Below are 27,195 nucleotides of genomic sequence, written 5' to 3' on the forward strand. Positions count from 1 at the left end.
TCCAATCGAAGGTCAGTAGACTGAGGAATCCAGCCGCGTGCTCGCGCGATACGATGCGTTCGTCTGGTATAGGGGGGATACCACCCCATCTCAGGGGGTTTAATGTTCGGTACCATGGCTTGGTTGGTGTTCGGTTGGCGTCGGTTGTGGTGTCTACATAGCTTTCGGGGCACTTTTCATTCGGGTCTGCCATTAGAATCCCGATCTCGAATGAATTTCTGATCGGATGGCGCGCTTCTGGTCAGGAAAAGAATGGATATATCGAGGGAGAGTTGGGTGATGAGATGAAATAGGGTCGGTGTAGTCAACCGAGACGCGGTCCAGGTAACGTTGGAAACGTCCCCGAGTGACTTCTTTTGACCTTGGTGGGCAGAGGAACAAAGGGAAAAGAGGTGGGGAGCTGGTGTCTTATATCGCTTCCGGGATGCAGTCACCGCTACTAGGGGCTTGTCACGCAATCGCCTTCCAATCGCATCAGAACTCGAGACCACAGGAGGTCATATCCAGAATGAATATTTGCATCCACATTCGGGATCTTATCATAGATGCCAAAATATGGCCTTTTCAATAGCCAAACAGGTTTATGGAAGGTAGATCTAAGCACCACGCCTATATATATTTCCTACACACCCATATGATGGGAGCTTCAAGCTCTTCGTTTGCTATCTCCGCGCTCCTTTTCTATCACCACACGGCTCGTGCTGCGTGTATCAATTCGGAGAATCCCTGATGCTAAACTCGATTCTAGAAACGAATATTTATCCCGAGATTACCGCATATTAGTCACAGCTATCTCGCCCATTGAAGCGCTCCAAGAGCGAGCATCACCAGAACTAGCGTGGAGGGCAAAAGCCTTGATTCCTTCATGTCAGCATTATTCTCTGCTCCAGAGATTTGTGTTGGACATACCATATAGCGTAGCTATGGAAGAGAATCCTATCCATAGTCTTCTCGAAAGCGCCATTAATCTGACATATCTGAGCAAGCTGGAGAGCTGTCGGAGCTCCCGACAGCAAATAGCAAACGATGACAAAAATAGGGTCTTCGAGGATCGCAACGTTGACGTATTTAACAGTTAAGAACATAAGGGGGGCTAGGACGAGGGTCGGAATCACCATCCGGCTCACTAGGGAAGCAACGAGCAATCTCGTCCCGATTCTTTCCTCTTCAGGATCGAACTCTTCGTCCTTTTCGGCCGTTGGGTCGCGACCTAGGTTGGCTCCGAGGCCGACGAGCATCAGGGGCACGGCCACGTTGCCGGTGGACCGAATGGCGCTTGTAACGCTATTCTGTAGATATTCGTTCTCGAAGAGGGCCCTTTGAATGCCCGGGAACGAAGCCACAAGGACGGCGAGCAGCATGCCCCACAGGGGAGGATTCATGACCTCCACGAGGAAGGTTATCGTCTTGTTGCAGCAATATTTGAAGAACCTTACAATTGCGCGGATAGGGCTAGGCGATGCTTGGTCGAGACGGGCGAGTAAGCCAGCGATAGATGTTCTGGAAGCCTCCCATTTTATCCCTATACTGTGTCTAGCACGGGCTAGCAAACTTTTAGGCCGGCCTTGTGCTGCTGCGGCTAGATCATCTTCTCTTCCAACCCTAGGCAGTAACAGCCGGGAATCGTCGTGTCCATTACGTGTTGGATGACCCGTAGGTTTCCCTAACTCTTCCGCGATATCTGGAAGGGACGATCGAGAGCTTCCGGTAACATCCATCCTGCTTGCTGGCTCATGGTTCTGTGAATCGGAACAGTGGCTGCTGCCGGACCCGCTATCGCTATCCCGGACGTCGACAAGGGCTTGTGTATGGTTGTTAATTTGTCCCTGTTCCGGTTCCGCTTCTGGCTCATCGCGATAATTTTGACCAACTTCAGTATCCTCGTGTTCCTGATACTCGGCAAACTTGTGTTTGGGTGCGAGTAGGACGTGATAGCCCCAGCTCCAGCGCAACAGGTGGCTGAGCTGCTGGAATATCACCAGGTAGAAGATGCCGCGAGCAGCAACCTCTTCATTGTTATCGCCAGGTATCCGGTCCCAGTATAGTCCCTTGAGTGTCCGAGAGAGAGAGAGAACGAGCGGGGGTGGTAGCGAATTGGAGTTTGGGAAAACGCTCATCGCAATGATAAAGTTAGATGCCCGGCGGCCGAAGTGAAAGGTTTTGGAGACAATGCGAGCGGCAACCAGTGATACTAGGAGCTGCACAATGAAGATTGCGGGGATGATGGCGAGATCAGAAAGTTTGGCAGTGTTGAGCTGCGAGGCTAGCATTGAGAAGACTAATCTGGGGTATTAGCCTTTACTAACTTGCTTGGGAGGCACTGAGAACATTGCTAACATACTTAGGCATGGCGTGAATAGCTTTATGTTTAAGTTGTTTAAAAACTTTCTTTTGTCCGCGTCAAAGAGCCCCATTCGGGCGACATTGTAGCCAGCCAGGGTTATCAAGATGACCTCGGACACAGCCAGGATGATGAGGAAACATAACTCTCCTAGCGAAGAGCTTGTCTCCTGCCCTTTTGTCAGCTTGCCGGATAAGGGAGCGTAGGCATCTTGCTCAAGGGGAATTAGAGATTGAGATGGCGGGCTTCCGAAGTAATGTCGGGGCCAAGCCATGAGAAGGAAATTTAGCAGTGGATGATTATCCACAGTCAGTAGCGATGGGCAGGAATATTCGGCTTCGACGCTTTTGTATAGACACTGGAACGCATTTCTGGTAGCGGTGGTGAGGGGACGCAATCAGGCCAGCCAGCTGACAAAAAAAGGGACAGCGAAAGAATCAAAAATAACATAAGATACTCATCGTAAAATGACGGGAATTTAAATGGTAAATTACCATCTCCGGGCTGATACCGTTAGCCTGTCTTCAAGCAATTGTAGTCTTACAGCTTGTTGTCACCAATGCACAACAAGACTTGTAATATACTAACCACGCGAGAATCTATACACAGTATGCACGACCCTTCCTTGAGCCGTACGGGACTATACGTCGTCCATCTTGTTTTTTGCGGCCTGCGGTAAATAGCAGAGCTCCGCTGAGGCCCCATATATTGTTGGAAGATGCGTAACGGTGGGCCGTCTCCAAAAGATGGGAAGATCTTTTCTTCCTGCGGTTGACATTCCGGGGACCGCAAAACGCCTTGATAAGAGCGTAGTAAACGGCTCGCTAAGAGTCCATCCTAGCTTTCCTGGTAGACGGGTCTTTGCAATTCTCATGGCCTCCCCCCGCAGTAACCTCTTACCTTATGTCCTCGAAACTGACCAACGTTTTTGCATCCTGTAGACGGAGTTGTCCCGGACGTATTCCGTTGCCAATCATGTACGCTGACGTGAGCTAGGCATTTCTGTAGACGAGACAAATGTATAAGAACTACAAAGTCTCAAAAAAGGCCTTTAATAAGCCTTTCCAACCCCAGACCTAGTAGCTGCCATGGAGATTCCAGAGCAGCCCCTAGCTTTCCTACAGCAGGTCAATTTTTCAAGCCCTTCAGCTTCCCACGTTCGCCAGGTTCTCGCATGCCTTCTCCCAATATTCTGTGCTTTGCTGCTCAGACGGAAGCCAGCTCGTCAGTTTCCGGGACCAACTGCTTGGCCTATCATCGGTAACCTTGCCTCAATATACCACCATCATGCCGAGAGGCAGTTTTTCGAGTGGGCACAGGTATATGGGGATGTCGTTCAAGTGCAATTTGGTTCCCTGACAACTATTGTCGTCAACTCCGCAGCGGCAGCGAAGGACATATTTGAAGGAAGTGCCAGAGCACTCTCATCTAGACCTGTTTTCCATACATTCCATGACGTACGTTGCCACGGCTTCTGACCTATTCTTCATATCAACTAACACTAGATTATCAGATCATTGCTGGTACACTGGGTCCAACAATCGGCACCGCCGGATATGGCGACGCTCTCAAAAAAGGCCGAAAAACGACAGCAACGGAACTTAGCAAACCCGCTGTAAAGGCGAATCTTGACAAAATTGACCTTGAAACTCGGCACCTTCTCCAAGAGCTTCTGGTCTACGGCAGTGGAGGCCAGAGCCCAGTGCTGGTCTCGAAGCCTATCAAACGGCTCACACTTAGTCTCTCACTTTCGATCTGCTATGGCCGCCGAGTGTATCTCGGTGACCCTCTGACGCACGAGATTATTGATGTGGAGGACGAAATTCTCAGGTTCCGAAGCATGACGGACAACCTTCAAGACTATATTCCTCTCTTCCGCATGTGGCCAATGAATTCGTATTATGGTAAAGCGGTAGAGCTGCGCAAGCGTCGTGACGCGTATGTCCTGAGGCTCAATCAAGAAATCGAAGCCAAACTCGACGCCGGAACTCACCAGGGCTGTCTCTACGCGAAGAACAGGGCAAGCGCTCATCCACTCCCGGTCAAAGAGCTCTCGACCGTACTGCTGACTTTCCTCTCTGGAGGGTTAGCAACTGCAAGCAGCACCATACACTGGAGCTTATTTCTTCTGGCCACACGGCCAGATATTCAGGAGGCTGCCTATAAGGCAGTACGGAAGGTGTATCCCACTGATCAGCAACTTTTTGATTCCTGCCTGGTGGATACGGAAGAGGTTCCCTATATAGCGGCTCTAGTCCGAGAGTCTCTAAGGTCTTCTCGCCTTTCTTCTCTAAATCAGGTTACGAAAGTAGTTTGTTAACCATCTGCAGATACTACACGCCGTCGAGATTAGCACTTCCTCGGCTAACCGTGCAACCCGTCCAGTATGACGGCAAGGTCATTCCTGAAGGCACCACGGTCATATTAAATACGTTTGCCTGTAACATGGGTGAGTTCCCCCCTTGGACAGGGCCCAAGTCGATTTCTAACTCTGCATGCATCATTCTCTCCAGATTCCAAATTATTCGGAGATCCTGAAGTATTCCGTCCTGAACGGTGGCTTGAGTATCCCGATTTGCCCATTTTCAGTTACGGGCTAGGTTACCGCATGTGTGCGGGCTACACACTCGCAAATCGCGAGATCTACGTTCTGTTGTCGCGGATCATTGCGTTGTTCGAGATTCGGCCATCTCCGGAAACTGATCCCAATCATATCACCGGCTGTGCAGACCCTGCCCACCAGGCCATGGCCCCCAAAAACTCAGGGCTTTACTTCCATCCTCGCAATCCCGGCGAGATTGAAAATGTTCTGGGTCGTGGACTCGAGGGTGTTTTTTAACGATTAGAGATTCAAAGTCATTCAGAGATAACGGTTTCCTCCATGCTCTAAATATTTATCCGTATCGTACGTTCTTCTTTCGGATCGGGGCCAAAAGATTCCAAAAACTTTCCAGGATCTCCGGTTAGACTATTCTCCAATATCCTTGCACGTCTCAGGTAATTATGTTATTCATAACGAGTGCTGCCACGTGTGCAGGAATCAGTCGCTGCTAGGTTCGACAGAGGGAGCTACAGTCACCATTGTTTTGCGGCTGGCATTTTCACCAGGGTTGCCTGCAGAGGAGGCACCGAGGCAATCGCCGAAAACCTAGATTTCTGCTTAACGCCGGTGGTTACTAAAGTGGTCTTCAGAAGCTGAATCTCCTGCATTTGCCTTTTCTGGCACGCGTGGCGCTGTGTTGGGTACAGTACTAACATTCTGTCCCCACAAAGCGCTCGACATTGTCACACCGCGTCGTACTTGCTCCTGATGGATTCTGAGTACGGCACAGCCTTCATACTCCGATTTCGAAAAGGACATATCTGCGATGGAGCTGATGCCGCAAGGTGGCCTCCACAAGTGGGGAGTTTGAGTGGAGTCGAAAGTTACGAGATACTCGTACGAGTAGTTGTGGAAGGACCGCCCGTGGGCCTGAGTTTCAATACGGTACAAGTCCGGACAGTTTCGGCGTTTAGAATTTCCAGTTGGTCTTTCCCAACGCTGGAGGTGAGATCGCGCCATCAGCCCTGGCGAACAGATCATCGACGTGCAACAAAGGCCACTCACCTGAGCCCAGACCGCTCGCCGTCTGCAAAGGTGGTACTTGAGCTGCTCGTCCACCGACCTCTCGCTTCTGCCTTCTCCCTCACAACAAATCCCCCGAGGATCTCGACCCCGCCGCCCTCCTTTTTTCTCGGTCCTTGCAACACGGTTGAGTTGACATGGCCCCCAAACCTGGCCGCCTTGCTTCCATCCTCCGTCCATTCGGCCTGATTTGGTTCTCCATTTGCCGTAAGTCCCCTCCTTCCCCCTGGCACCGAGTTCGACAACCCGGCTAATCACCCCGCTCCAACAGTGCACTGGGAAGCTCTGAGAGAAGCAGTTCGTCGGGATGGCCTCTCCGCACTGGGCGGCCTGCGGAAAATTCAAGACGCTGGGTCAGCAAAGTTGTTCAGCATAACCTGTAACCTCACCTGCTATCACCGGCTTCTGATATTGGAGCTATCTAAAACATGAGCTAATCATCAGACACAGCTGCTAATTTCATTGCCTATGAGGACACGACTATCGTTCCCTCGCTGGTACAGGCCGCTAGTGGAGTTGTCCTCGACTTGGGTCCTGGTCCGGGCAATCAGATCCATCGTTTTGATACCTCTCAGGTGACACAGGTCTATGGTATCGAGCCTAATCCTCATTTCAAAGAGACTATAGACATTATCTCAGACAAACATAACCTACGGGATAAGTACAAGCTTATAACCTGTGGCATCGAAGATAGCGATGTTCTAAGAGCAGAAGGGATAACAGAGGGAAGTATGGACACTGTATTATGTATTCAGGTCCTGTGTGCGGTAAAGGATCCAAAGAATGTGATGAAGGAGGTTTGGAAGCTACTTAAGCCAGGAGGCAAGTTTATCTTCTGGGAGCATGGCTGGAGTAGAGACCGTTTGACAACTATAGCCCAAGGTAAGTCTACACATCCGTGTCGATCTCTCTGCGTATTCGATAGACACTTGCCTCTTGAAGACGGACGACGGCCGTGCATACCAGCCATGCTAACGGGAGATAAATATAGCCTGCTGGAATCCTGCCTGGAGCACCTTTGTCGGGTGCCATTTGACCCGGAATGTGTTGCAGGATATTCTCGACGCTGGAGAATGGGAAAATCCATACGCGATCGAAGAACCCGAAGAACCGTTTACTTTGCTTCCTCGGATTCAGGGTGTGCTTGTCAAGAAGATGGCCTAGTTAGCCTCGCTAGAGCGAATCCGTTCACTATGTAGAGGACGTGTTCGTATGGGTAAGCAAAAACATCTCGTTATGGGTTCGAAATATTGGAATTTGGCGGCATAGGCAGTCCAAAACAATATCCCCTTCCAGTTCACTATATGCCACCTGGAGACAACACAACTAAGTTCCAGCGTAGACCCTGTTTATACAAACTTGTTCCTCGTTCAAGCCCCCCCCCTATCCTCAATTATTCTCCACCGACTCGCAATGTCGCCAATGAATTATCACAGGTCTGTGCCAGTCTCATACAAGTACTTGATGGCATCGACGAGAGTCTCAACATTAGCACCATGAGGGCATTCCCTCCAAATACCTTGATCCCTTATGCAGTAGATATCACCATTCAATCGAATTGTGCCACTAATACGCGCACCGGCCTTCCAGCAACAAACGTCAGTTCGTTTCGCACACAATGAGTAACCTAGGACGCGTGGAATACTCACATCAATAGAACGCTGAACACTCTCCCGAAGCAACTCTTCGCCATATTTCCCCCCATCCCTGGCAACACACCGATCGACAGCCTCAAGATCAATGAAATTCTGCGCAGCACATTCTTCGTAAAATGCACGCTCGGGAATGCGCTCAAAGTCCGCAGTCAAACACTCGATGAACCGCCCCCGCGTCAAGGGGTCCGGGTACAGTTCTTCCGCGCAAAGCTCGAAGATACTCGCCTCGCATTCCTCGGCGCCGTGCTTGCACTCGACTACGCCGTTGATGAGGGATCTGGAGAAGGGAAAAGAGCGGCGTCAGCATAATCTATGTATGGGCTTTGGGCTATGGGCTTTGGCTCTGGGTATTTCGGCACCACTTACTTGGCGATATAGCTCACGCTGAAGTCGACTTTATCGTGCACGAGCTCAATGGTCGGAAGGACCAGCTCTGTTAAGGCTACCTATATGTATACGCGTTGCTCGTTAGGAATTTGTCACTCCGTAAAACAATCTGGAGAGAAGGAGATTGAAGAAAGGAGTTCAGACTTTCGCATTGCCGCACTTGGCTATGATATGGGCCTCTAGTGGTACTTTCTTTCCAGCGCGCGGTTGGGTAAGGTATTCCGTGAGCGCTGGAATTGGAATTGTCGGAATCATATAGATGCTAAAGCCGACCATAAAAGCAACGCACAGAAGTATTGTTTGTCGGAGCCAACGGGATGGCCTCTTCTGAGCAGTGTAGCCACCAGGTTGTGGGAGCTTCGTATCCATTGTGAGAGCTGCAGATGAGGGGGACAACTATCTCTGTGTGTTCATCAACAATGGGCTTTTGACGAGACTCTGCTCTGAGACGAGGGCATTAGTCCTTTTGGTTATCCAAGTGGGATGGGCTGTCAGTGAGAGAAACGCTTCCGAAGGACTTCTCCAAGATTACCACTCGATACTGTAATAATTCAAGCGCATCTTCGAAGTCCCATGATAGTCTAGATCACAGCTGCATCTTGACCCAGAGCCCGAGAGCTTGAGCTTGCTTCGCAAAGTACGGAGATAACCCCGAAGCCCTAGTACAGAGGGCATGTATTTTTGGTTCGTGTGGAGACCAGTAAATAATACGCACTCAAATTACCAAGACGACAGGACAGGAGCTTGGGAATTTCGCCCCACCAACAAAAACGCGATCGGGAGCCCCGAAGACGTGATCAGCACCCGGCGCGGACCGCCGAGAAGGATCTTCATCCCTGCAAGCTGAGTGGTCCAAAAGTCAAGACAAGACGCGACGGCACGAGGGGCAAAAGCTTGGCTCGATGAAGAGGTCCCACTTCGCTGTTTCAACGTGTTATATGACAGAAGTGGAAACTCGATGAAGATCTGGCCGGCCTTACCTGCAGGGGGCCTTGAGCTAAATTAGCGAATCCCTTCTTCAACCTGGAAGAGCCTCAATGGCCCGACGTGATATTGTAATCGTCGGCTGCCCCGTGTTGGGAACGCGTCGCACCACGTCAACATTTTGGGGTTTCATTCTGCTTTTTCATGCCATCTTTACTCCGACTTTGGCGGGCAGCCATTGATTTACTTCTTCCGGCCTACGTCTCCACCTTGGTCCACAAATCTGGCACACGAATTGCCGTAACGTGGACCGCCCTAACCCCCCTGACAAAAGTACGAACTCCTTCTCCGCCCAGCTCATCGCTCACCTCGGTCTAAAGTTGAATGCAGCGTGTGGTGCCTCATAAGCGAAACACAAACCAACCCCGCAATCACCATTCCAAGCAGCGTCAGGAACACGGCATGAAAAGCCCCCATGAATGACTCAATCACCCCCTCGTGCCATCCATCCGGAAGATGCTTGAGCTCCATGATGTCATTCCGGATGCGCGCAATCTCCTTCGCTGCGTCAGGGTAGCTCCCGAATTTATCCCACAGCTTGTTCGTGAGGACATTCTGGTACACGGCTGAGCTGATAGTGATGCCGAGGTTACTTCCTACGCTTCGGCCTAGATCTGCTGTCTGTGTCAGTCATTGGATACGTTAGACCAGGAAGGCGAAGAACTCACACGTCGCAGAGGTTACAACAGCTTGGTGGGAGTGTTCAACTGCAGCGATGCAAGCCAGGAGGGTGGTTGTTAGCATGGCCCCGTAGCCACCTCCGACGAGGAAAAAGGCAACGGGCGTCAACCAAGGATGACTGTTTTCGTTGTGAAATGTGAAGATGATGACACCGGATGTCATGACCAGCAGACTGGAGACACCAAGCCGAGTATACTTGCCTGTCCTTTTCATCATTATACCAGCGCCAACAGACCCGCAGGAGCCTCCCACGGGGGATGAAATGATAAGAAAACCGGCCTCTGTCGCAGTGTATCCGCGGACCTGGAGATACAAGGGAATATAGAACAGAGCGGAAAGCATAGCCATAGTACAAAAAAAGTTGGACAAGCAAGCAGTCAACACTGTTCTTTCTGCCAGAAGCTTGACTGGAATGATAGGTTGGCTAACCCTGGATTCCCACCAAAGGAATAAGAAGAAAGCAAGAACGCCCAGCGGTATTGTGGTGAGCGGCAATGGATGAGTCCAAGGAACATTGTTCCCACCGGTAGTCAAGCCCAACAGAAGCAGGACGAGGAATGAAACAATCAGGAAGCCCCCAAGGAAGTCTATACGCGCGAGGGAGGACTTGCGGGACAGTTTGGGCGGAATCCTTACAAAGAAATACACGCCAACAGCAGATAGAATAGTAGGAGGAGCCTGAATGATGAACGCAAGTCTCCAACCTTGCTTGGTATGATCGCTGAGAAGGCCGCCGATGACGCCGCCCAACATCGCTCCAGACCCAAAGCACAAGTTCAAAATCCCCTGGACAACACCCCTCTTCCTTAGCGGGATCAAGTCGGAGCCTAAGAAGGTAGCGATGCTGGTGAGGCCACCGCCGCCGATTCCCGCAATGACTCTACCGAGGATCATCTGGGGCACGTCGGTAGCAAATCCACAGATAAGATTGCCGGCAGCAAAGAAGATGTTGCTGAAGATCAATCCAGGTCCACGGCCAAAGATGTCCGTCATCCGACCCGAAATTGGTTGGCAAACGGCAGTTGCTATGAGGTAGGCTGTAGCCAGCCATGATAGCAAGCTGAGGGACTTGAATTCGCTAGATATGGGCGCGGAGAGAGTGGCAATAATCGTGGAATCGACAGCTCCGAGAAAGACGCCTACCCAGGCCGTTGCAAAGATAATGGCAAGCCTATGAAAGGGCAGCTCTTGGGCTATGACTGTTGTCTCTTCTTCTGGCGGGCCTGAGCCGTTTGGTTGAGCTTCATAGTCACTGCCACCGGGCTTGATAAGTGGTGTGCGTTCATTTGCACCGTTTCCCTCTAAGTCCGGATTGGATGCGTATTCGCCTGGGCCCACGAGAGAACTTGTTGGCTGCTTCATCACTCGGTGGGAAGGGAGAGGAGCTGAGAGGAAGGGCGGTATGTGAAAGGGCGGTATGTGAGGTGGTCGCTTGACCTTCATTCCACCTCAGCAAGTCTGTGATTTATAAACATGGCATGTTTCATGATGCAGCATCAGGGATGTTTCTAACAGGTTCCTCAAGGACAATTACTCCAACAATGAAGCAAGACGAAACATCTCGTACAGTATCAACATTCCGCGGTTGATGGACGTAATGGAATTCTTACAGAGTGTTGGTTTCGATACAGTATACTTCAGACGCTACTCCGCCGTGTACACAGCAGATCGCCTCAACGTATTTATCTCCAAGGGCATTGAGCACCGATAACCATGCGGTGAGAGTCTATGAGTTTCAAAAATGCACCCACACGTCGTCAAATCGAAGTCCCCCGCCTACGCGGCTCGGGGTATATGGAATGTGGCAGTGGTCTGGTCGGGGCATTCATAGTGCGAAGTACACTCCATGGATGACTTCAATTAGGCCCCCTGCAGGGGTCTGCAGCTTGGATAGTCAGTCTGGTTACGCACGATCTCCGCCCCTGCGTTGGTTTTGGTTAGTGGGATGTTAGTGATACCTGGCCCTAGTAGGGTTCCAGTAATTTAAGTGCTTCGGTACAGATCGCAGGTATCATAAAAACCGCTGGTAAGAAACCTTCTGAGCACAACAAGAGGTTACGCCGGAGGAGTAACATTGACATCCTCAGCTGAAGTCGCGCTCGGCGAGGGGGAGGGGGTGGGCAAGAGTTCAGAAAGCTGAAAGGGTCTCTCAAACCTCTCTGGTGCAGTGCCCTTATCCACAAATTCGTCCATTGAGTTCCAGTCTATATCAATGTCTCAGAATGTGTTCCTGGGTCAGTCGAGCATATGGTTTGTCCCTGTCTAGAAAACTTCGTATTCCACCTCGCCCTCATGAAAGACATACCCTTGCTGCTGCAGTATCAACTACCATCCTCCCCTCTACCAGGTCGATATACTCGCAGCCACTTACGGTTCCTCACCTTCCTGCCCCAACTATTGAACGCTCAACGCAGCAAGATCATGTCCACAAGGTTCATGAGGAACTTCAACAGCATGGCATACTGAAGATCAGCCTGGGTTTTCCAGACCCAGGGAGCCAGTACCTCAAGCAACTCGTCCTCAGTCTTCATCAGCACTGCAGTCATCAACTTCCAATCTCACACAGTGCCTCGCGCGGATGGCTGTGGGATGTCCGACCTGAAAGCAGCTCGTTCCAGACAGTGAACCACCGCGCGAGGTCCGAAACAATGGAAGAATTTCCGTGGCATACGGACTGCAGCTATGAAGAAATGCCTCCGCGATATTTCGCGCTTCAAGTCCTGCAGCACGATAGGTTCGGTGGAGGGACGTTGTCGGCCATGAATATTCAGCGACTGAACGAGTCTCTCTCACCATCTACTCAGGAGTCGTTGATGCGACAGGAGTACAAGATCAATATTCCCAAGGAGTTTACCAAGGACCCCGGAAAGCAGCAGATTATAGGGAATCTGATGGCCATTGATCCCGAGAGCCAATCCTGTCTGATGCGTTTCAGACGAGACATCTTGACACCGTTGACGGAAGAGGCGTCCCGGGCACTCGAAGAACTTGATGAGTCCTTGCGTTGCGAGTCGTTCTCAACAGTGCACCTCACCTCTGCGGATTTTCCCACGGGGACAATAATTATAATGGACAATCGGCGTTGGTTGCATGCTCGGAATGATGTGAAGGATCCCCAACGGCACCTGCGTCGCCTGCGTTGGGATGCTATTCCGTTCCCAAGTAATTGATGATTATTATCCAGTGGGTAGTTACAATGAAGTATCATTAATCCTGTGGAATCTAATGTTGTTCAATTTATATTCCATGAGTACTAACTTGTAGTTTCCTGAAGATTATCATTGGGCGAGTATTACGAGGGAGGTTAGGAAGGTATTTAATCGGGCTACACCCCTGCGAATAAGTAGAGAGAATCTTTTTATTCCCACCCCATCCATCGACTTGCTTTCACAATGCACGAGTCCACCCCCCTTCTCCAGAACCAGTCACACTCGTTACCACGAAAAAGGCTCTTACTCGTGGTTCCTGCCATTGCCCTCATCCAATTTACCTCCTTCCTTGACCAAACGTCTATATCGACAAGTTTACCCGCTCTTGCCTCGGCCCTCGATACTGGCGCCTCCATATCCTTAGTCGGCGCCTGTTTCCTCATCACGAGCACCAGCATCCAGCTAATAAACGGAAGGCTATCGGACATATTCGGACGCAAGACCTCGCTAGTTACCGCGCTTTTAATAATGGGGTTGGGTAATTTTGTGTCCGGGTTTTCGAGTACCCCGTTGCAGTTATTCGCAGCCAGGGCATTTACCGGCTTCGGCGCGGGAGCTATCAATGCCCTCGTCCAAATTGCCATTGCGGATATCACAACTCTCGAGCAGCGCGGGTATTACTTTGGCATTGTTGGGGTTGCAACTGCGCTTGGGAATGGTCTCGGCCCAGTGATTGGGGGTGCGCTCACACAGAGGGCCGGATGGCAGTGGGCGTTCTGGTTTGTATGTCCATTGTGCGTCATGGCCATTTGCTATCTTGTGGCGGTGTGGCCAACTTCTCCTTCTTCCACTGATATCAGTGGCCGAGTCTGGACTAAGTTGAAGCTGGTGGACTGGCCTGGGGCTCTAGCGAGCCTACTGGGGATAACGTTGTTGTTGGTTGGTTCCTCCATAGTCCTGCCCGCTGGCAATGTTCGTGCATTGATCATTGTTTCCGAACCAGATACCGATATCGCAAGGCGGCGCAACGATGCCTTGGACATCCCCCTTGACGATATGTATGCTCGTCGCAGGCGTCACGTTATTCGGCGTCTTCTTAACAATTGAGTGGCGAATAGCGAAGCTACCGCTACTGCCAGCCCATTTATTCCGCTATGGCCGTTCCACGAGCATTCTGATCGGTATCAACGTCCTTATAGGCTGGATTTATTGGGGCAATCTGTTTATCCTCCCACTCTACCTGCAGAACGTTCGAGGGGCCAGCCCTTCTCACGCTGGAGTTCTACTGCTCCCGCTGGTCATCGCACATGGAGTGACTTCAGCCCTGACCGGCATTCTCATATCCGCATCCGGACATTATAAACCAATTATCGTGACTGGGGCCGTTTGCTGGTCCCTGGCCGCAGTTGCGAAGTTATACTACGACCAAGAGACCGCCATATGGAGAATTGTTGTTGTTGGCATCCTTGACGGCGTAGGCGTCGGATGTTCTTTGCAGCCTGGTATTGCTCCCCTATGACTTCATTTGCGTAGTACTTCGGCTCACAAGTATTGTTTTTTTTTTTTTTTTTTAGTTCTCGTTGGCCTTCTGGCGGGATCCGATAGCAGCGACCGAGCGGTCCTGACGGGATTACGGAATTTTTTGAGGGATATGGGAGGAGCAACCAGTACCACAGGTGAATATTCATCGAATCCATATCCTACTAATTTACGCATATGCTCTAACTAACAGGAATTGCGTTGTCCTAGCTTCTGGCACTATTTTGAGTAATGTATTGTATGCTCGACTAGGATCCAGATTCAGCCAGGAGACTATAGCTAAACTGGTCTCATCCGCCTTTGCCTTGGACGATTTCGATCTTACAAAGGAAGAGAAAGCTTTGGTGTCCCGGGGATACATGAACGGGCTTCATGCAGTGTTCGTGTCCTTTGCTGTCCTCATCATGATACATCTTTGTGCGTGCATGTGTATCCAGGACTATGGGTTGAAGCGTGATAGATTTCAACCAAAGCAGCAGCAACAAGCTTGTACGCCCTAGCTATCACGGCCTATTCGCCTCCCATAGATTGAATGATATGAGGACCCTGAAACATGTTTTCTTTTTCCCGTCCTCTCATCATAAATATAGCAGCCTTTCCTGGCGACATGCGGAGGAGTATACACTAGATTCAATTTGACAGCGTCAGTACACAAACTCGATGGGCAAGTTTGGAGACTCTACGGTTGGCTTACAATGAAGCGATACAGCGTAGTCGCTGCCCCTGTTCGACACCTTGTGCAGGCCAAGCTCATCGGCCATGTATGCGACCTCATTCTCGCTGTACGTTCTCTCCGAGATGGTATCCAGTGGACCTTGAGTATACCCTTGCCCCTGCCCCTGCCGAGGGAACGAATATCGTGTCTCTGTCAGGCTACCCCTGAGGATTTTCATCAAACAGTGGGCATTCCCATGGTCGTGAATTGGGCTGCCCCTTCCGGGAGACCAGACAAGGACAAGCTGTAGTACATGGGCCAACGCATTGTCGTGTCAGCTGTCAGGCTGAATTGAAGTGAATTGAAGTGAAGACTTGATCTAGAATAAATATAACACACATACCAAGTTACTCTTCCCGTTTCCTTCATCGATCAGGTTCCTCGTATAGGCTCTGTCACCGTCGCTAAGGGCGTACTTTTCCCAGTTCCAATCCTCCTGACTATCGTAAAGCTTCATTAAAGTCATTAAAGAAGGTAGGTTGACGTCGTCTAGCGTCAGGCCAGACGACGTGCTCAAGGCGCTTCTTAATGAGGCAACCAGCTTGTCAAACGCGTTTTGTTCTGGCGATGTATCCATATGATTTACATCGAATGGGACGCTTGTAGGTGAGACCTCCATGACGACGTACGGTTCTCGATTGAGGCAATCCAGTCTGACAGATAACTGCTTACTCCATACTCTCTCATCCGACCTCCATGTGCTCCGGGCAAGATGCCGCCAAGGGACGGCCGTCCACGACTCGACTCCAGAAAGTAGTAGTGGTGGTAGTGGGACGAATCGGTGTAACCGGCCACATGAGAGTATTCTCAGCGAGGCGAGCAGTGAGCCGAAGGGTAATCTAGGCTGGCGGGCCTCAGGGAAAGTCTGACCGGATTACCTCCGCCCAAGGCATCTTGACATTACACTCCTGTTCTGTTGGGTGGCGGTCGAATGATACCTACCGTGTTGGGGTGAGTTCAGGCGGTCATGCTCTCTCCCTTCGCCCCCGCTGCTTCCTGGAGTCCTGGAGAGGGGCATGATTGCGTGGCCTCCTTCCTGCTATCGTCTCTCCGTTCCCCGCTGTGAGCGGGCCATACGTCTTTATCCACAGGTGAAGTGGGTAGATACGTATACGGGGATCTAGATCCGTCTCGCTCTCTGCAGCGGGGAAGATACTTGACGTAATCGGGGGCCTTAAACATTGGGGTGGAGCAGCTCTTGTCTTGCGTGAAGGATTCTTCATACGATCTTTGCGGTTGTGGTTGATGATTGCGTCTTCGGTGCTGACAATCGCGAGTTTATAGTGCAGATGGCGTTTTGCAGATAACGGGCAGGGCTCGGCGCTGGCTCCGGGGCATACAAGGATCTGCAGAATCATGCTCTGAGTATTTCCTTTTCATTACTGTTCCTGATACTGTATCAGTGACGACGTAACTATGAAATTACCAATTTACTAGCTATACTGTGTTTTACGCCGCTTGTCCGTCGGCGTATGGCTTGTTTGGAATCAATGACTGCTCAAGCCAGCTCGGCTCATGGAGGGGTAGTCAACAGAGAGCTGTGGGTGCTAGCAAGCGAGCACTCACTCTTGATGTCGACCGAGGCAGGAAGAAAAAGATCCGCCCCTTCAGCATTTTCCGGGAAACACACAAGTCAACGTTCAGCTCACAATGGCAGAGAAGGCTCCCACGCTCCCCAACGACCCAATTCTCGTTAGGCTGCTTGAAGCCGCGAACCGTGTACCAAACTCTGAGGTAATAATAAAGGACTTTGTCGGTTTCGAGAAGACATACCCCGAGCTCCTGGGCGACGTCTTTGAGACCCGCCGGCAACTGAAATCCGTACTTCCAGCGTCCAAGCTCGATGAAAGAGGTCTGCTGCGGGAAGAATCCGTGTATATCACAGCTCTCACTCGGACGGGCTATGAGTATGCCGTGGCATTCTTTGCCGTGAGGTCCTTGGGTGGCGCTTACGTGCCACTGGGTGGGTATCCGTCGCCTCTTCGCGAGAAGAAAAAGAAAACGAAGCAGCCACTGACCCAGCTCCAGATCCCAGAGCCGGCGTCGAAAGACAGGCCATTGTTCTCTCCAGGGCAAAGTCAAACTGCGTTTTGTTCGACCGTGGTTGTACCGCGGAGCTCGAAACACTCCGTGCCCATGTCGAAAATATCCAATCCGAGGCGACGGTGAAGTCCTTGGTGGTGCTCCCAATCGTATGCAACTCGCCGGCTCTACCAGCGATGAACAATATCAAGATTGATGAAAGTCTCTATTTGGACCCCAATGGCCCTGGGTTCGTCTGCATGACATCAGGCACGACGGGTTACTCCAAGGGAGTCGTGATACGGAGAACGTGCCTCACATCCCACCCAGTGTTGGTGACCAAGCTGTCCGGATCGCGATTGGAGTCATCTGAACCGCTTGAGAAACAGGGTGGAGCACAGATCAACTACAATGAGAGCCATTGGCTCGGCGGCGCGAAGAACGTCATTGAAAGCATAGCCCTCGGCAAGAAAGTCTTCGCCCTTGAATGCCCCGCCAGTGCAAAGAACGTGCTTGAGGTCTTCCGCAACAATCGTATTACGTACTTCATTTTCAATCCTGCGCTGCTCCGGGGTATGAAGGAGATTCTTCTGGGTGAGTTTGGTGGGGATCAGGAACTCACAAGGGAGAAACAGGAGGCCTTTTCGGTCCATTTCAAGGGGCTAGCCTTCTTTTTGTGCATTGGGGGCCTGGTCGACGAGCCGACTGTTGAGTTTTGGGAAACTGTGATGGGGCTTCCCCTGCAGAATCGATACGGAGCGAGTGAGTTGACGGGTCTTGTGACGATGGGTTTGACGAAGATATATGGCTCTGTTGGAAAGCTCTCGCCGGGTATTGAGATGAAACTGTCCGAGGGGACACATGGACGGTTGCTTATAAGGACTCCGGACAGATTCTTAGGGTGAGACCATGAAAGAAACATGTTACATTTAGACTAACAGAGGAAGTTATCTCGGCGATGAAGCAGCAACACAGGCGGCCTTCGATGAGGAGGGGTACTACCGAACTGGAGACATGGCTGAGCTCAGAGACGGCGAGATCATCCTGCTTGGGCGCGAGCGAGACGACTGTAAGAATTCTGAACTCTGATTTATAGAGTTGTTCACTAACTCCTTTCAGATATTGTTTTTGGCAACTCTCGATTTTCAGCCCTCGAGGTGGAACTCCGCGTGCTGGCGCTGCCATACATCGCCGAAGCCTGCGTTGTCGCTGTCCCCGTGGAAGAAAACAAGCAGTTATGCGGCGCTGTAATCAGACTCAAAGATGGCATGAAGACGACGCTGGCTCATATTAGGGCAGATCTCCAGGCCGAGATAGACGCCTCGATGCTGCCTACCGTTTTGCGGCAGTTGCCACCTCATGAAGAATTACCACGGACAGCCACAGGGAAGCCCATCAAAAGGCAGGTCATTGAGGACTTCTTTTACGACGGTGATTGTGGTAGGGACTTCTTTGCGGTGGCTAACCCGCCGTCTGAAGTCGAGTTTTATGGTATGCCAATAGAAGTGTAGATATTCTCGGCCCAAGTCGAATAAATCTTCAACCTTCATTCAAGCAAAGCTATCTCATTCTATTTATCGATTTCACCTCATAAGCCGGACAACTCGGACTTGTATCTCTTTGTCTTCCATAACCGCAGCGAAACCCCAGCTTAAACGGTCTCATTCAATCGTTTTGTCAGCATCGCATCAAGAGACCCATAAGGGTCCGTAGTCTGTACGCTCTCTCCGTCCGTAGGGAGGACAGAGAGTGCCGCGGTCATTGGAATTCGCTCGGGCGCAGGGGCCGAGAGGTACCGAACCGCTCGACCCTTGTGGACAGCCCTGAAGGACTAATCGATTACATGGTGAGCACAAAGTAACCATATCTAGGAAGCCATAATATAAGCTGCGTATTCACTTACTCGAAGCTGCCTGACCATGCCCTCGAGCGCTTTCGCTATACGAACATCATCCTCAGATTTCTCTGAGAGGAGTCTCCGGAAAGAATGTCTGCGAATAGCAGCCGCTACATCTCTCATATTCCTCGAGATATGCATCTTCAGCTCCCCATCGGAGTGGTAACGATCAACTCCCAAAAAGGCATCAACCGCCAGGAACAGCAGAATCTGGCTCCCGGATAGCCCTCCATACTCGACAGGAGGATCGTCAGTCTCAATTGTCAGGCCCCAGCTGTGAATCCCCGAGACATGCCGCACCCAGATTGCGCGTGATACGTAGGGATCGTTCATCTTCGTGTACAGATTTTGCATTACCTTGCGGAGGTTCATGGATGCCGTTTCAACATGCCCAAGACATGCCTTCTTGTCGCCTCGCTCGAAGGTGAGGATAGCTTGGATAATCGCGAAGTAAACCGGGATAGCCTAGCATGTATACACGTGTAAATGTCAAAACCCCAGTCAGTAACAGGGGTGGAGGAGCCGACCAGGACTTCTGAATCATAGAATATGCGACTCCAAGCGAGCTCTGTACTTCGCACCGCATCGGACATTCCCTCGTTGACCGGATATACGACCTGTCCACTGAGGTCGAGGTTGCAAACAGTGTTTGCCATGATATTCCCACTAGGAGACGTGATGTCAAATCGGCGCTGTATATATAACCATGGCATGTCCAGTTCCACAGGAAACTGAAGTTGCTTTTCTTCCTGCGCGACCTTCACAACGGGGTTCGTTGCCCATCTATCCAGGACATCAGATGTGTTAACAGATTTGGATAACTGGGGAATATCATATGACTACTTAGGCCTTACCGATAAGCGTGGCGCAAGCAAGCAATACACGAGTAGAACCCATTATAAGCGTCTCGAGGGAAACTATCCCAATTCCCAGAGTGGACTGTTTCCAGGACACTCCGAACAGCCTCCAAGTCTACCCGCTCGGTAAGCAGAGCCTGCATGCGCGACCGAAACTCCTGACAGCGGATTCGATTATACTGATCGTCAAGGGACGGGTTAGCAGTCGCAAGCAATGGCGCCATGGTAGCGTAAATCTGGCGGTAGGGACGGAGAGCTGGCGGAAACTCATCATGGGTGGCTTTTGGCGGCCATGATCCAGCTCCTTCGTCATTTATCAATGTCTTGAATTGCGAGAGGATGTCATGGTGTGCGTTAAGTGCTTTTAGGTCTTCCAGTCCAGCCTCCGGCGAACGGCTCAAGGAGGACAGTTGGCGATACCGGACGATGGCCACTAGGGTCAAAATGGCCACAATGGTGAACAATGTGAGGATCATTTTCGGCAAAGGATAAACATTAGAACCAGGGAGGGCTTGGGGGAAGGAGAGATATAGTTGTAGCGGCCATGCAATACAGCTTATTTATTGCAAGAATACACTGCGGGGGGAAATCTTAACGAGTATTACCACTATTACTAGCTTAGCCCTGGCTGAGTGGAAAAAAACCACCCAGAAAAACAAAATACCACTCATAGCTGCCTTGTTCCTTCCCGCTATTAAAAGTTGTGTGCCTTAAGGTTATCTCGAGATTCTCTTCCCTCCACCTTGAGCGCCAGATTACCCTGACCTTGTCGCTATGCCGTCGAAGCCACACAGGCTAGAGCCAGCGCACGGCCAACTGGTGAATGACGCGCTGGAAGGGGATATGCCACCCTCCAGAGAGGCTTCCGACAGAGAGCCTCTCTTGCCACAGTCAGATAGGGGGCGCAATCGCGACCAAGCCAGACCCTCTACACGGAGTGCATTTGCCGTCACAATCGCGATTAGTGTGCTCCTTATGCTGGCGGACATCTGCAACGATATAACCCTGGCTCCACGGATGGTGATCTTCGAGGATATCATTTGTCGCGACTACTACACAGACATAGCGGGGGTGACTGACTGCAAGATTGAACCAGTCCAGAGCGAATTGGCCCGCATCAATGGGTGGAAGAGAACGTTTACTATGATTCCTGGTAAGCAGTTGTGCTGGAGCTGTTCGTGGACTTGCTAACGCATGATATAGGTTTGGTACTCTCGATTCCATATGGTGCTCTCGCAGACCGCATCGGACGCAGCAAAGTGCTCAGTCTGGCATTGTGTGGAGTTTTGCTCAATGAATGCTGGACCGCAGTAGTCTCTGCAGTACCTCAGGTCTTTCCTCTAAGGGCAGTATGGCTCTCTGGAGTATTCACTCTCTTCGGTGGAGGTCCTTCGACTGTCGTTTCCATGTGCTATGCAATCATTGCTGATGCGTGTCTTCCACATCAGCGGTAAGCTGGATATCCATAACTCTCACCCTGTATCCACCGTTGCTAAGCGATTTCCGCATCCAGAACAACCGCCTTTTCTCTCATATATGCAGGATTCCTCATTTCCGAGATAGTTTCCATCCCTCTAGGTGCTGCACTCATACCTCTGAACCCGTGGATCCCAGTCCTAGGAGCCATAGGGTTACGCCTTCTGTTCACACTTTCTACCATTGCGGTCACGGTCAAGTATCATAAACACGGACGGCATAAGGATGCACTAACAGACGACCAGTCCTTACAAAGCACGTCCTCTTCTTCACCACAAACAAATCTACCGGTCCGCAGTCGCCGAGGACTTGCAGCTCTTGTTGGAGTCACCACCAGATGGATCACGAAGGATGTTTTGCTCCTGCTCATGGCCTTCTTCTTGACGCAAATCAGCCGGGAGTCATCCGAGATACTACTTCAGTACTCCTCTCTTAAATTCGATTGGGACTATGCAAAGGTATACATATACCATAACGCCTGAGGTCACCCTAATCTAACACCTGGGATATAGGCATCATATCTCATTGCCCTGCGAGCCGTCGCAAATATGCTCGTCCTTTTCGTCATCATCCCCAGCATCTCGCGCACTCTCAGACGCAATGGGATCCCCTCGCCCAGAATCGACCAATGGATCACGATCACGAGCGGCGCAGTGCTTGTCCTGGGATCATTACTGATTTTCCTCTCCCCATCCCCCTCATATCTCGTCCTTGGCCAGATCGTCACTGCTCTGGGGTTTGCGTTTACAGTCACGGCTCGCAGCTTCCTGACGACGCTGGCGCCGACGCGGTATATGGGTCTTCTCTCCACGAGCATATCGGTTGCGTCGCATGGGGCCATTGTTGTGGGAGGCCCGTTCTTGGCTTGGGTTTTTCAGGCGGGCTTGGATATGGGTGATGTTTGGATTGGATTGCCGTTCTTGGTCAATGCGGTGTTGTTTACTTTGGGGACGATTGCGGTGTTTTGTGCGAGGGTCAGTGATGAGCACGAATGAAGGATGTTCAAAGTTTGGATAGCATTTCAAATCTCTGTCCATGTATAGAGTATAGCATTGGGTTGAAATAATCACAACTTGAAATCAATACTGCTAGCTACTCGCGATATGTTCGAGACACCGTCATGTCCAGCTCATAGGGATGAGAGTGATTCCCCACGTATTCCTCTAACAAGTGAGCCGCGTTGTTTATTTTCTCGCTCAGGATATCTCTCCATCGCTGCTCCAGTTAGCGGCGTTTACGCAGTGAAGTAAAGGTTGCGAGAAATTTCTCACCTGGGCATTCTTCCAGTCGCCTGCCTTTAAGCTCTTGCTAAGACTAGGCATGGCAGGCGGCGAGTTATGCCAGGCAGACGGCGAAAACAGAACGTGGTGGTGGTCATTGTGTCCGTCAAGCCCGCGCTCGTAGTAGAACTGTCGTTCAAATTCCATATACACTTTATTTATGTCCCTTACTGCAAATCTTCGTCTGCACTTGATTGGGGAAATGAATTTCCACCAACTCCTGGTACACTCCGAATACTCTTCTGCGGACGACCGGGCAAATCCATCAAACCTGCCGGCCGCACGAGACAGTCGCTCGACTGCGTCAGTCATAACAGTTAGGTTAACCCTCGACGACCACAGGCTCCGGTCAGGGAGCTCTCCTAGCCACTTGTGGAACGCTACTGCGTAATCTGCAACACTCATATTTAGCACCGCGGGCTCAACCAGGTGCGCCGCGACGAGAGACCATATCTTCGCACTGGCGACATGGAACCTCCATTCCGGGTCGCCGATTGTGTCCATCCATTCAAAACTATCAAACCCGGTATGGTACGGAAGGGGAGGCTCTCCCAATGCCGGCGAGAATCCGAAATCAAGCGTCGAAACGCAGGGGATGGACATGAAGCGGTTTGCGTCGCCGCTGCCGGCGGGCGTGATCTCGCCTCCCCAAATATCTAGCACCGACTGCCCAGCGAAAGTTTGGTTTCGGTCAGGCCAAGGTATACCATCGGTTGTGGAACGAATTGCGGAGTATAGAAGCGGGCTGCCCTTGGCGTGGAAATGAGTTCCTGATGCCGCGACAACGACGTTTAGGTATGCGACGGCGGAGGCCCGTAGCCAGTCGAAATGTTGCGTAATCCAGAGTAGGGAGCCGATTTGCGCAAACTCTTCACCTTCAAAACTCCCGAAGATAATGGTTCGCTCGGGCCGCCAGCCCTGCTGAAGTGCTGCACCGAAGCTGCGGACGACCTCGTTTAGTGCCGCCGACCCGCTGGCTGGGTCTGCTGCGCCGGGCCCCCAGGCGTCACGATGGTTGCCGACAATGACCACCTCGTCGAGTGTTTTACCGGAGATTGTGCCGATTACGTTGTGGACCTGGGTATCTCGGAGCGTTGCGTGGTTGACGATGTTTAGCGAGAGTCCGGGAGGCGATGGGCCGACATTATAGTCGACCCCGTAATATTCTAAACCACCTCCCTGCCAGCGATCACCGAGCTGTTTCGCTTGGGGGCCATGACCATTTAACATTCTCAAGAGGTAGATAGCGTCGACGGTGGAGATCGGTATACTGGGAATTGTAGGTAATTCACCTCGATTGTAATCCGCTAGACAATATCAGAATGAATACTGGCTAACGAAAGGGTGAGGAAACATCTCGGCTCACCGATATTTCCAAAGCCGCCCCTTTCTATTGCCTCTAACGGTCGTGCTATCCCAGCAGGAAACGGCTTGTATCCGTTACCTTCAGTCATAGGACCATCATTCTGGGGATCAGTGTATAGAACCACCCCAATCATCCCAGCTCTTTCAGCATTGGCGACAGAGAGGGACCGAAATATAGACAAGTTCTGTTCGCGCACATACGGAGACGCATTGCCCAACTTTATAATGCCGATAGCCCGCTCCACTTTGACACCACGATGCGCGAGAGCTTCGAAGTCCTCCTTGCTCCCGAAGTTGCAATAGATGTAAGAGCCCGAGATGTTGCCATTTGCCGAAAAGCCAAAGTACGCCGGTACAAAGCCAGCAGAGACGTTGGTGTCTACCAAAGCTGCTTCGTAGAGGACCTGGTCGCCCCGTAACAGAGCGACGCGCTGCTCGTTGGTTGGCAATGGGAGCTGGGTATCGTGGGATGAGATGGTCGTGTTTGTCACACCGAACTCCCTCCATTTTGCGTGCGTCCATTGCGCTTGCTTCCAGCCCTGGCCGGCAAGGTGTGTCTCAGATGTATAGTAGGCGCTCCAGTTGCGTGCATGTTCAGAAGACGGGGTTGATACGAGTGTTTGCCGTAAATCAAACGTAGGGCCTGAAGGGACGAGTATTCGCGGGGATGTGCGCCCGTAGCAGTAGTAAGAGAGGAGGACGAGAGCACTAATTAGAATAAGCCACCCTGATGGTCTTGAAACATTCCGTCGGGGTGGAATGGTCCGAGAAAAGGCGTCGGCTTTCATGTTGCTGGGTGAGGAACTCTTGTTTGCCAGGAGGCGCGCCAGGACTGAGCTGGAGAGAAAGAAATCGAACTCGGAAGAGACCTGAGAACCGTCAGATTATCTTGGGGGGTCAGGCTCGTTCGCCCTCTCCTCTCCGGCGCATCTGAATCGTATTGCACAACTGGTGGAATGTGATATTCCTTGGGGTCCTAGGACTCGAAGCTGCGGTCTCTCACAATACATACCCCCCCATGTGTCAGGTTTGCTATTTCAACATCGTTTGAACTAGTACTGTACAGTCCATACATGTATTCGTACCATACCAGGCGTGGGGCCGTCTTCCGCTCTCCACTCGACATGGGCCGAGCCGCGTCTGACCCAATGCAAGCCAAATTCCGGAGTAACCGAGGGATACCGTGGGTCCGTGACGACTACTCGGACTAGTAGTCGTAAGTATGGATGGATGGAGGTCCTGCTGTGTAAGTTTTACCGATTCTCAGGACACCGCTAATCTGCCCGCCGTGAAGCTAAAGCTATCTTGGCCCGTGCAGACTGATACCCAGCTCTCTGCTGTCCCGAGCTCAGCCCATGAGACAGTCTCAAATTGTCTTCTACCCAATCTCACTTGAACGTGCTTTATGAAATATTCTTGAGAATCTCAAAATAGCCACTATGCCGCAAACCGCGGATACTCCCGCAAGTGTCGCCTACGACCTCGACACCGACGAGCTTGCCCGTCAATACGAGGCAACAAGCGGAAAAGCCCAGTACGAGACAGGCCTCGTTCTTCTCCAAGAACTCCCCGTCATTCCAGGAGCCCATATCCTCGACATTGGCTGCGGAACTGGCCTACTCGCAGCACACATCGCCTCTCTCGCTGCACCGCACGGACGAGTCGTCGGGATAGACCCGCTAACGAAACGCATCGATCTCGCGCGCAAGAAAATCAGCCCCGACCTCGAGGGTACTCTATCATTCGAATACGGCCTTGCTCAGGACCTCTCCAGGTTCGGAAACGAGAGTTTCGACATCGCAGTCATGAACTCGGTCATGCCCTGGTTGACCACGGAACAACAACAGAAGACGCTTCGGGAGGTCTTTCGCGTACTAAAGCCCGGTGGTTGTCTAGGTGTCGCTGGTGGATCTGGGGATCACCCGAACCATTTCTACGAGGTGAGGAAGCGAGTGCTATTCAGGGATCCGTATAAGGATTATTATCCCGATCCTGCGATTGGGGCGCCCAAGAGGATTACATCGGATGCTCTTGTGAGGTTGAGTCGAGAGACAGGGTTTTCGGAAAGTAAGATACGGTTTGAATCTCGTGCGCTGGTGGTGCAAACCAAGGAGGAAGTATTGCAAATGGCGACATCAAGCTCGTTCGGCAATTACACGCGAAGTCTGCCTGATGAGTTACAGACAGCTGCGTTGGACGAGATGGTGCGTGGTTTCGAAGAGTTTCAGAGAGATGGACATTTTGAGATACCCATAGAAACTCTGATTGCGGTGATATATAAGTAGGTGGCTAGAAGCTCTTGATTTTAGCAATATATACGCTGGCGGAACCCTACCCTGACATGGTGGCTGGAACTATATGCGTCGTGGCAATCTTGATATAAAGAGCTGCCATGGACGCCGAAGACATCAACTCGGTAGCGCGGCGTTTGACAGAAATATTCAGTCGACCGGTGAAGGATCCCTGTGAAGAGTTAAACTAACGATCTGATTGTCGAGATTGGCCAGTCCCATTGCTCGGCCAGTTAATCCTCCCCTTACTGTTAATTGGAATCCATGCCTCTTGCCCTTACCGTTTTAGGTGAATACAAGACCATGGGAAAGGTATAAGTACCCCCAGATAACCCGTAGTCGGGATTTCAACACCTTCATCCTCTTTTACTCTTAGATCTTGTCTTATCAAGATTATCTGACCAAGGCCACACTAAGCTCGCACCTCAGGAGCTCATATCTTTTCAAAATGTCTTCTCGTACTGACGAGCACAATTCAGGGCGAAACGCGGAGCTCTTACCCCTAACTACCCACCACATCTGCTGGTCGATCCTCGAAAGTTTGGACCGTTCCATCGCCATGTTAACGGCAAATACCCAATATAGACACTCCTTCCACTGACGCTTTGCCATTCCAGAGGACACTGCGGATGGGCGACTGAGCAGAAAGACGATCCACGACATCGGAAAAATGGAGCCCACTTGCGGGCCAAGGAAGCAGCGAGGTGACCACATAGATCACGGTCCGCAGAGTCCTGGATCAGGTATGTGCTCTGATCTGCGATCTGTGGCAGATGCTGATCGTCAACCATCAAACCAGCAACTCCTTGAGTTAGGGCTTTTTATGGCCGACGATGCACAGACCCTTGGATGTTGTGCCAGCCTTCAATGCTTTTGCATACGCCGCGTAAGAATACCTTCTGATGGACAAATTGGGCTGATCAAACGCGCC

At 51.2% G+C, this 27,195-nt stretch overlaps 12 protein-coding genes across 12 annotated transcripts; 7 read left to right on the forward strand and 5 right to left on the reverse strand.

The window, feature by feature from the left end:
- Positions 1-694: 694 nt before the first annotated feature.
- BJX67DRAFT_387799 (auxin efflux carrier) lies at positions 695-2,742 on the reverse strand. The gene is made up of 3 exons (XM_071034284.1): positions 2,342-2,742; positions 910-2,278; positions 695-853 (listed from the first exon to the last, which is right to left on the reverse strand). The coding sequence occupies exons 1-3, from the start codon at positions 2,613-2,615 to the stop codon at positions 790-792; spliced, it is 1,707 nt and encodes a 568-aa protein (XP_070886543.1). The 5' UTR covers positions 2,616-2,742; the 3' UTR covers positions 695-789.
- A 687-nt stretch (positions 2,743-3,429) lies between these two features.
- Positions 3,430-5,180, forward strand: BJX67DRAFT_380916 (cytochrome P450; the record flags this gene model as incomplete). Its single annotated transcript, XM_071032908.1, has 4 exons — positions 3,430-3,798; positions 3,855-4,612; positions 4,672-4,790; positions 4,855-5,180. The coding sequence occupies 4 exons, from the start codon at positions 3,430-3,432 to the stop codon at positions 5,178-5,180; spliced, it is 1,572 nt and encodes a 523-aa protein (XP_070886544.1).
- Positions 5,181-5,934: 754 nt separating this feature from the next.
- On the forward strand, positions 5,935-7,310 carry BJX67DRAFT_352619 (class I SAM-dependent methyltransferase). Its single transcript, XM_071029047.1, has 4 exons — positions 5,935-6,173; positions 6,238-6,345; positions 6,417-6,848; positions 6,958-7,310. Exons 1-4 carry the CDS (start codon positions 6,104-6,106, stop codon positions 7,128-7,130), a joined length of 783 nt encoding a protein of 260 aa, XP_070886545.1. The 5' UTR covers positions 5,935-6,103; the 3' UTR covers positions 7,131-7,310.
- A 1,979-nt stretch (positions 7,311-9,289) lies between these two features.
- Positions 9,290-11,371, reverse strand: BJX67DRAFT_387802 (MDR family MFS transporter; the record flags this gene model as incomplete). Its single annotated transcript, XM_071034285.1, has 4 exons — positions 9,290-9,606; positions 9,661-10,974; positions 11,039-11,058; positions 11,322-11,371. 4 exons carry the CDS (start codon positions 11,369-11,371, stop codon positions 9,290-9,292), a joined length of 1,701 nt encoding a protein of 566 aa, XP_070886546.1.
- Positions 11,372-11,885: 514 nt separating this feature from the next.
- On the forward strand, positions 11,886-12,884 carry BJX67DRAFT_371905 (uncharacterized protein; the record flags this gene model as incomplete). The annotated part of the gene is made up of 3 exons (XM_071031159.1): positions 11,886-11,923; positions 12,021-12,835; positions 12,865-12,884. 3 exons carry the CDS (start codon positions 11,886-11,888, stop codon positions 12,882-12,884), a joined length of 873 nt encoding a protein of 290 aa, XP_070886547.1.
- Positions 12,885-13,053: 169 nt separating this feature from the next.
- Positions 13,054-14,861, forward strand: BJX67DRAFT_387803 (major facilitator superfamily domain-containing protein; the record flags this gene model as incomplete). The annotated part of the gene is made up of 6 exons (XM_071034286.1): positions 13,054-13,647; positions 13,702-13,761; positions 13,826-14,003; positions 14,079-14,324; positions 14,397-14,498; positions 14,572-14,861. The coding sequence occupies exons 1-6, from the start codon at positions 13,066-13,068 to the stop codon at positions 14,859-14,861; spliced, it is 1,458 nt and encodes a 485-aa protein (XP_070886548.1). The 5' UTR covers positions 13,054-13,065.
- A 144-nt stretch (positions 14,862-15,005) lies between these two features.
- Positions 15,006-15,695, reverse strand: BJX67DRAFT_380921 (RmlC-like cupin domain-containing protein; the record flags this gene model as incomplete). The annotated part of the gene is made up of 2 exons (XM_071032909.1): positions 15,006-15,320; positions 15,420-15,695. 2 exons carry the CDS (start codon positions 15,693-15,695, stop codon positions 15,006-15,008), a joined length of 591 nt encoding a protein of 196 aa, XP_070886549.1.
- Positions 15,696-16,726: 1,031 nt separating this feature from the next.
- On the forward strand, positions 16,727-18,609 carry BJX67DRAFT_380922 (class I adenylate-forming enzyme family protein; the record flags this gene model as incomplete). Its single annotated transcript, XM_071032910.1, has 4 exons — positions 16,727-17,039; positions 17,105-17,999; positions 18,046-18,167; positions 18,218-18,609. The coding sequence occupies 4 exons, from the start codon at positions 16,727-16,729 to the stop codon at positions 18,607-18,609; spliced, it is 1,722 nt and encodes a 573-aa protein (XP_070886550.1).
- Positions 18,610-18,749: 140 nt separating this feature from the next.
- On the reverse strand, positions 18,750-20,076 carry BJX67DRAFT_371908 (uncharacterized protein; the record flags this gene model as incomplete). Its single annotated transcript, XM_071031160.1, has 4 exons — positions 18,750-18,929; positions 19,002-19,460; positions 19,523-19,778; positions 19,850-20,076. 4 exons carry the CDS (start codon positions 20,074-20,076, stop codon positions 18,750-18,752), a joined length of 1,122 nt encoding a protein of 373 aa, XP_070886551.1.
- A 619-nt stretch (positions 20,077-20,695) lies between these two features.
- On the forward strand, positions 20,696-22,323 carry BJX67DRAFT_371909 (MFS transporter; the record flags this gene model as incomplete). Its single annotated transcript, XM_071031161.1, has 4 exons — positions 20,696-21,005; positions 21,056-21,302; positions 21,366-21,618; positions 21,841-22,323. The coding sequence occupies 4 exons, from the start codon at positions 20,696-20,698 to the stop codon at positions 22,321-22,323; spliced, it is 1,293 nt and encodes a 430-aa protein (XP_070886552.1).
- Positions 22,324-22,524: 201 nt separating this feature from the next.
- BJX67DRAFT_387809 (uncharacterized protein) lies at positions 22,525-24,718 on the reverse strand (the record flags this gene model as incomplete). Its single annotated transcript, XM_071034287.1, has 3 exons — positions 22,525-23,915; positions 23,975-24,616; positions 24,700-24,718. 3 exons carry the CDS (start codon positions 24,716-24,718, stop codon positions 22,525-22,527), a joined length of 2,052 nt encoding a protein of 683 aa, XP_070886553.1.
- A 694-nt stretch (positions 24,719-25,412) lies between these two features.
- Positions 25,413-26,258, forward strand: BJX67DRAFT_380926 (class I SAM-dependent methyltransferase; the record flags this gene model as incomplete). Its single annotated transcript, XM_071032911.1, has 1 exon — positions 25,413-26,258. The coding sequence occupies one exon, from the start codon at positions 25,413-25,415 to the stop codon at positions 26,256-26,258; it is 846 nt and encodes a 281-aa protein (XP_070886554.1).
- Between the last annotated feature and the right edge of the window lie 937 nt (positions 26,259-27,195).

Source organism: Aspergillus lucknowensis (genome assembly GCF_044049455.1).
Source record: "Aspergillus lucknowensis strain CBS 449.75 chromosome Unknown BJX67scaffold_18, whole genome shotgun sequence".
Classification (NCBI taxonomy): Eukaryota; Fungi; Ascomycota; class Eurotiomycetes; order Eurotiales; family Aspergillaceae; genus Aspergillus; species Aspergillus lucknowensis.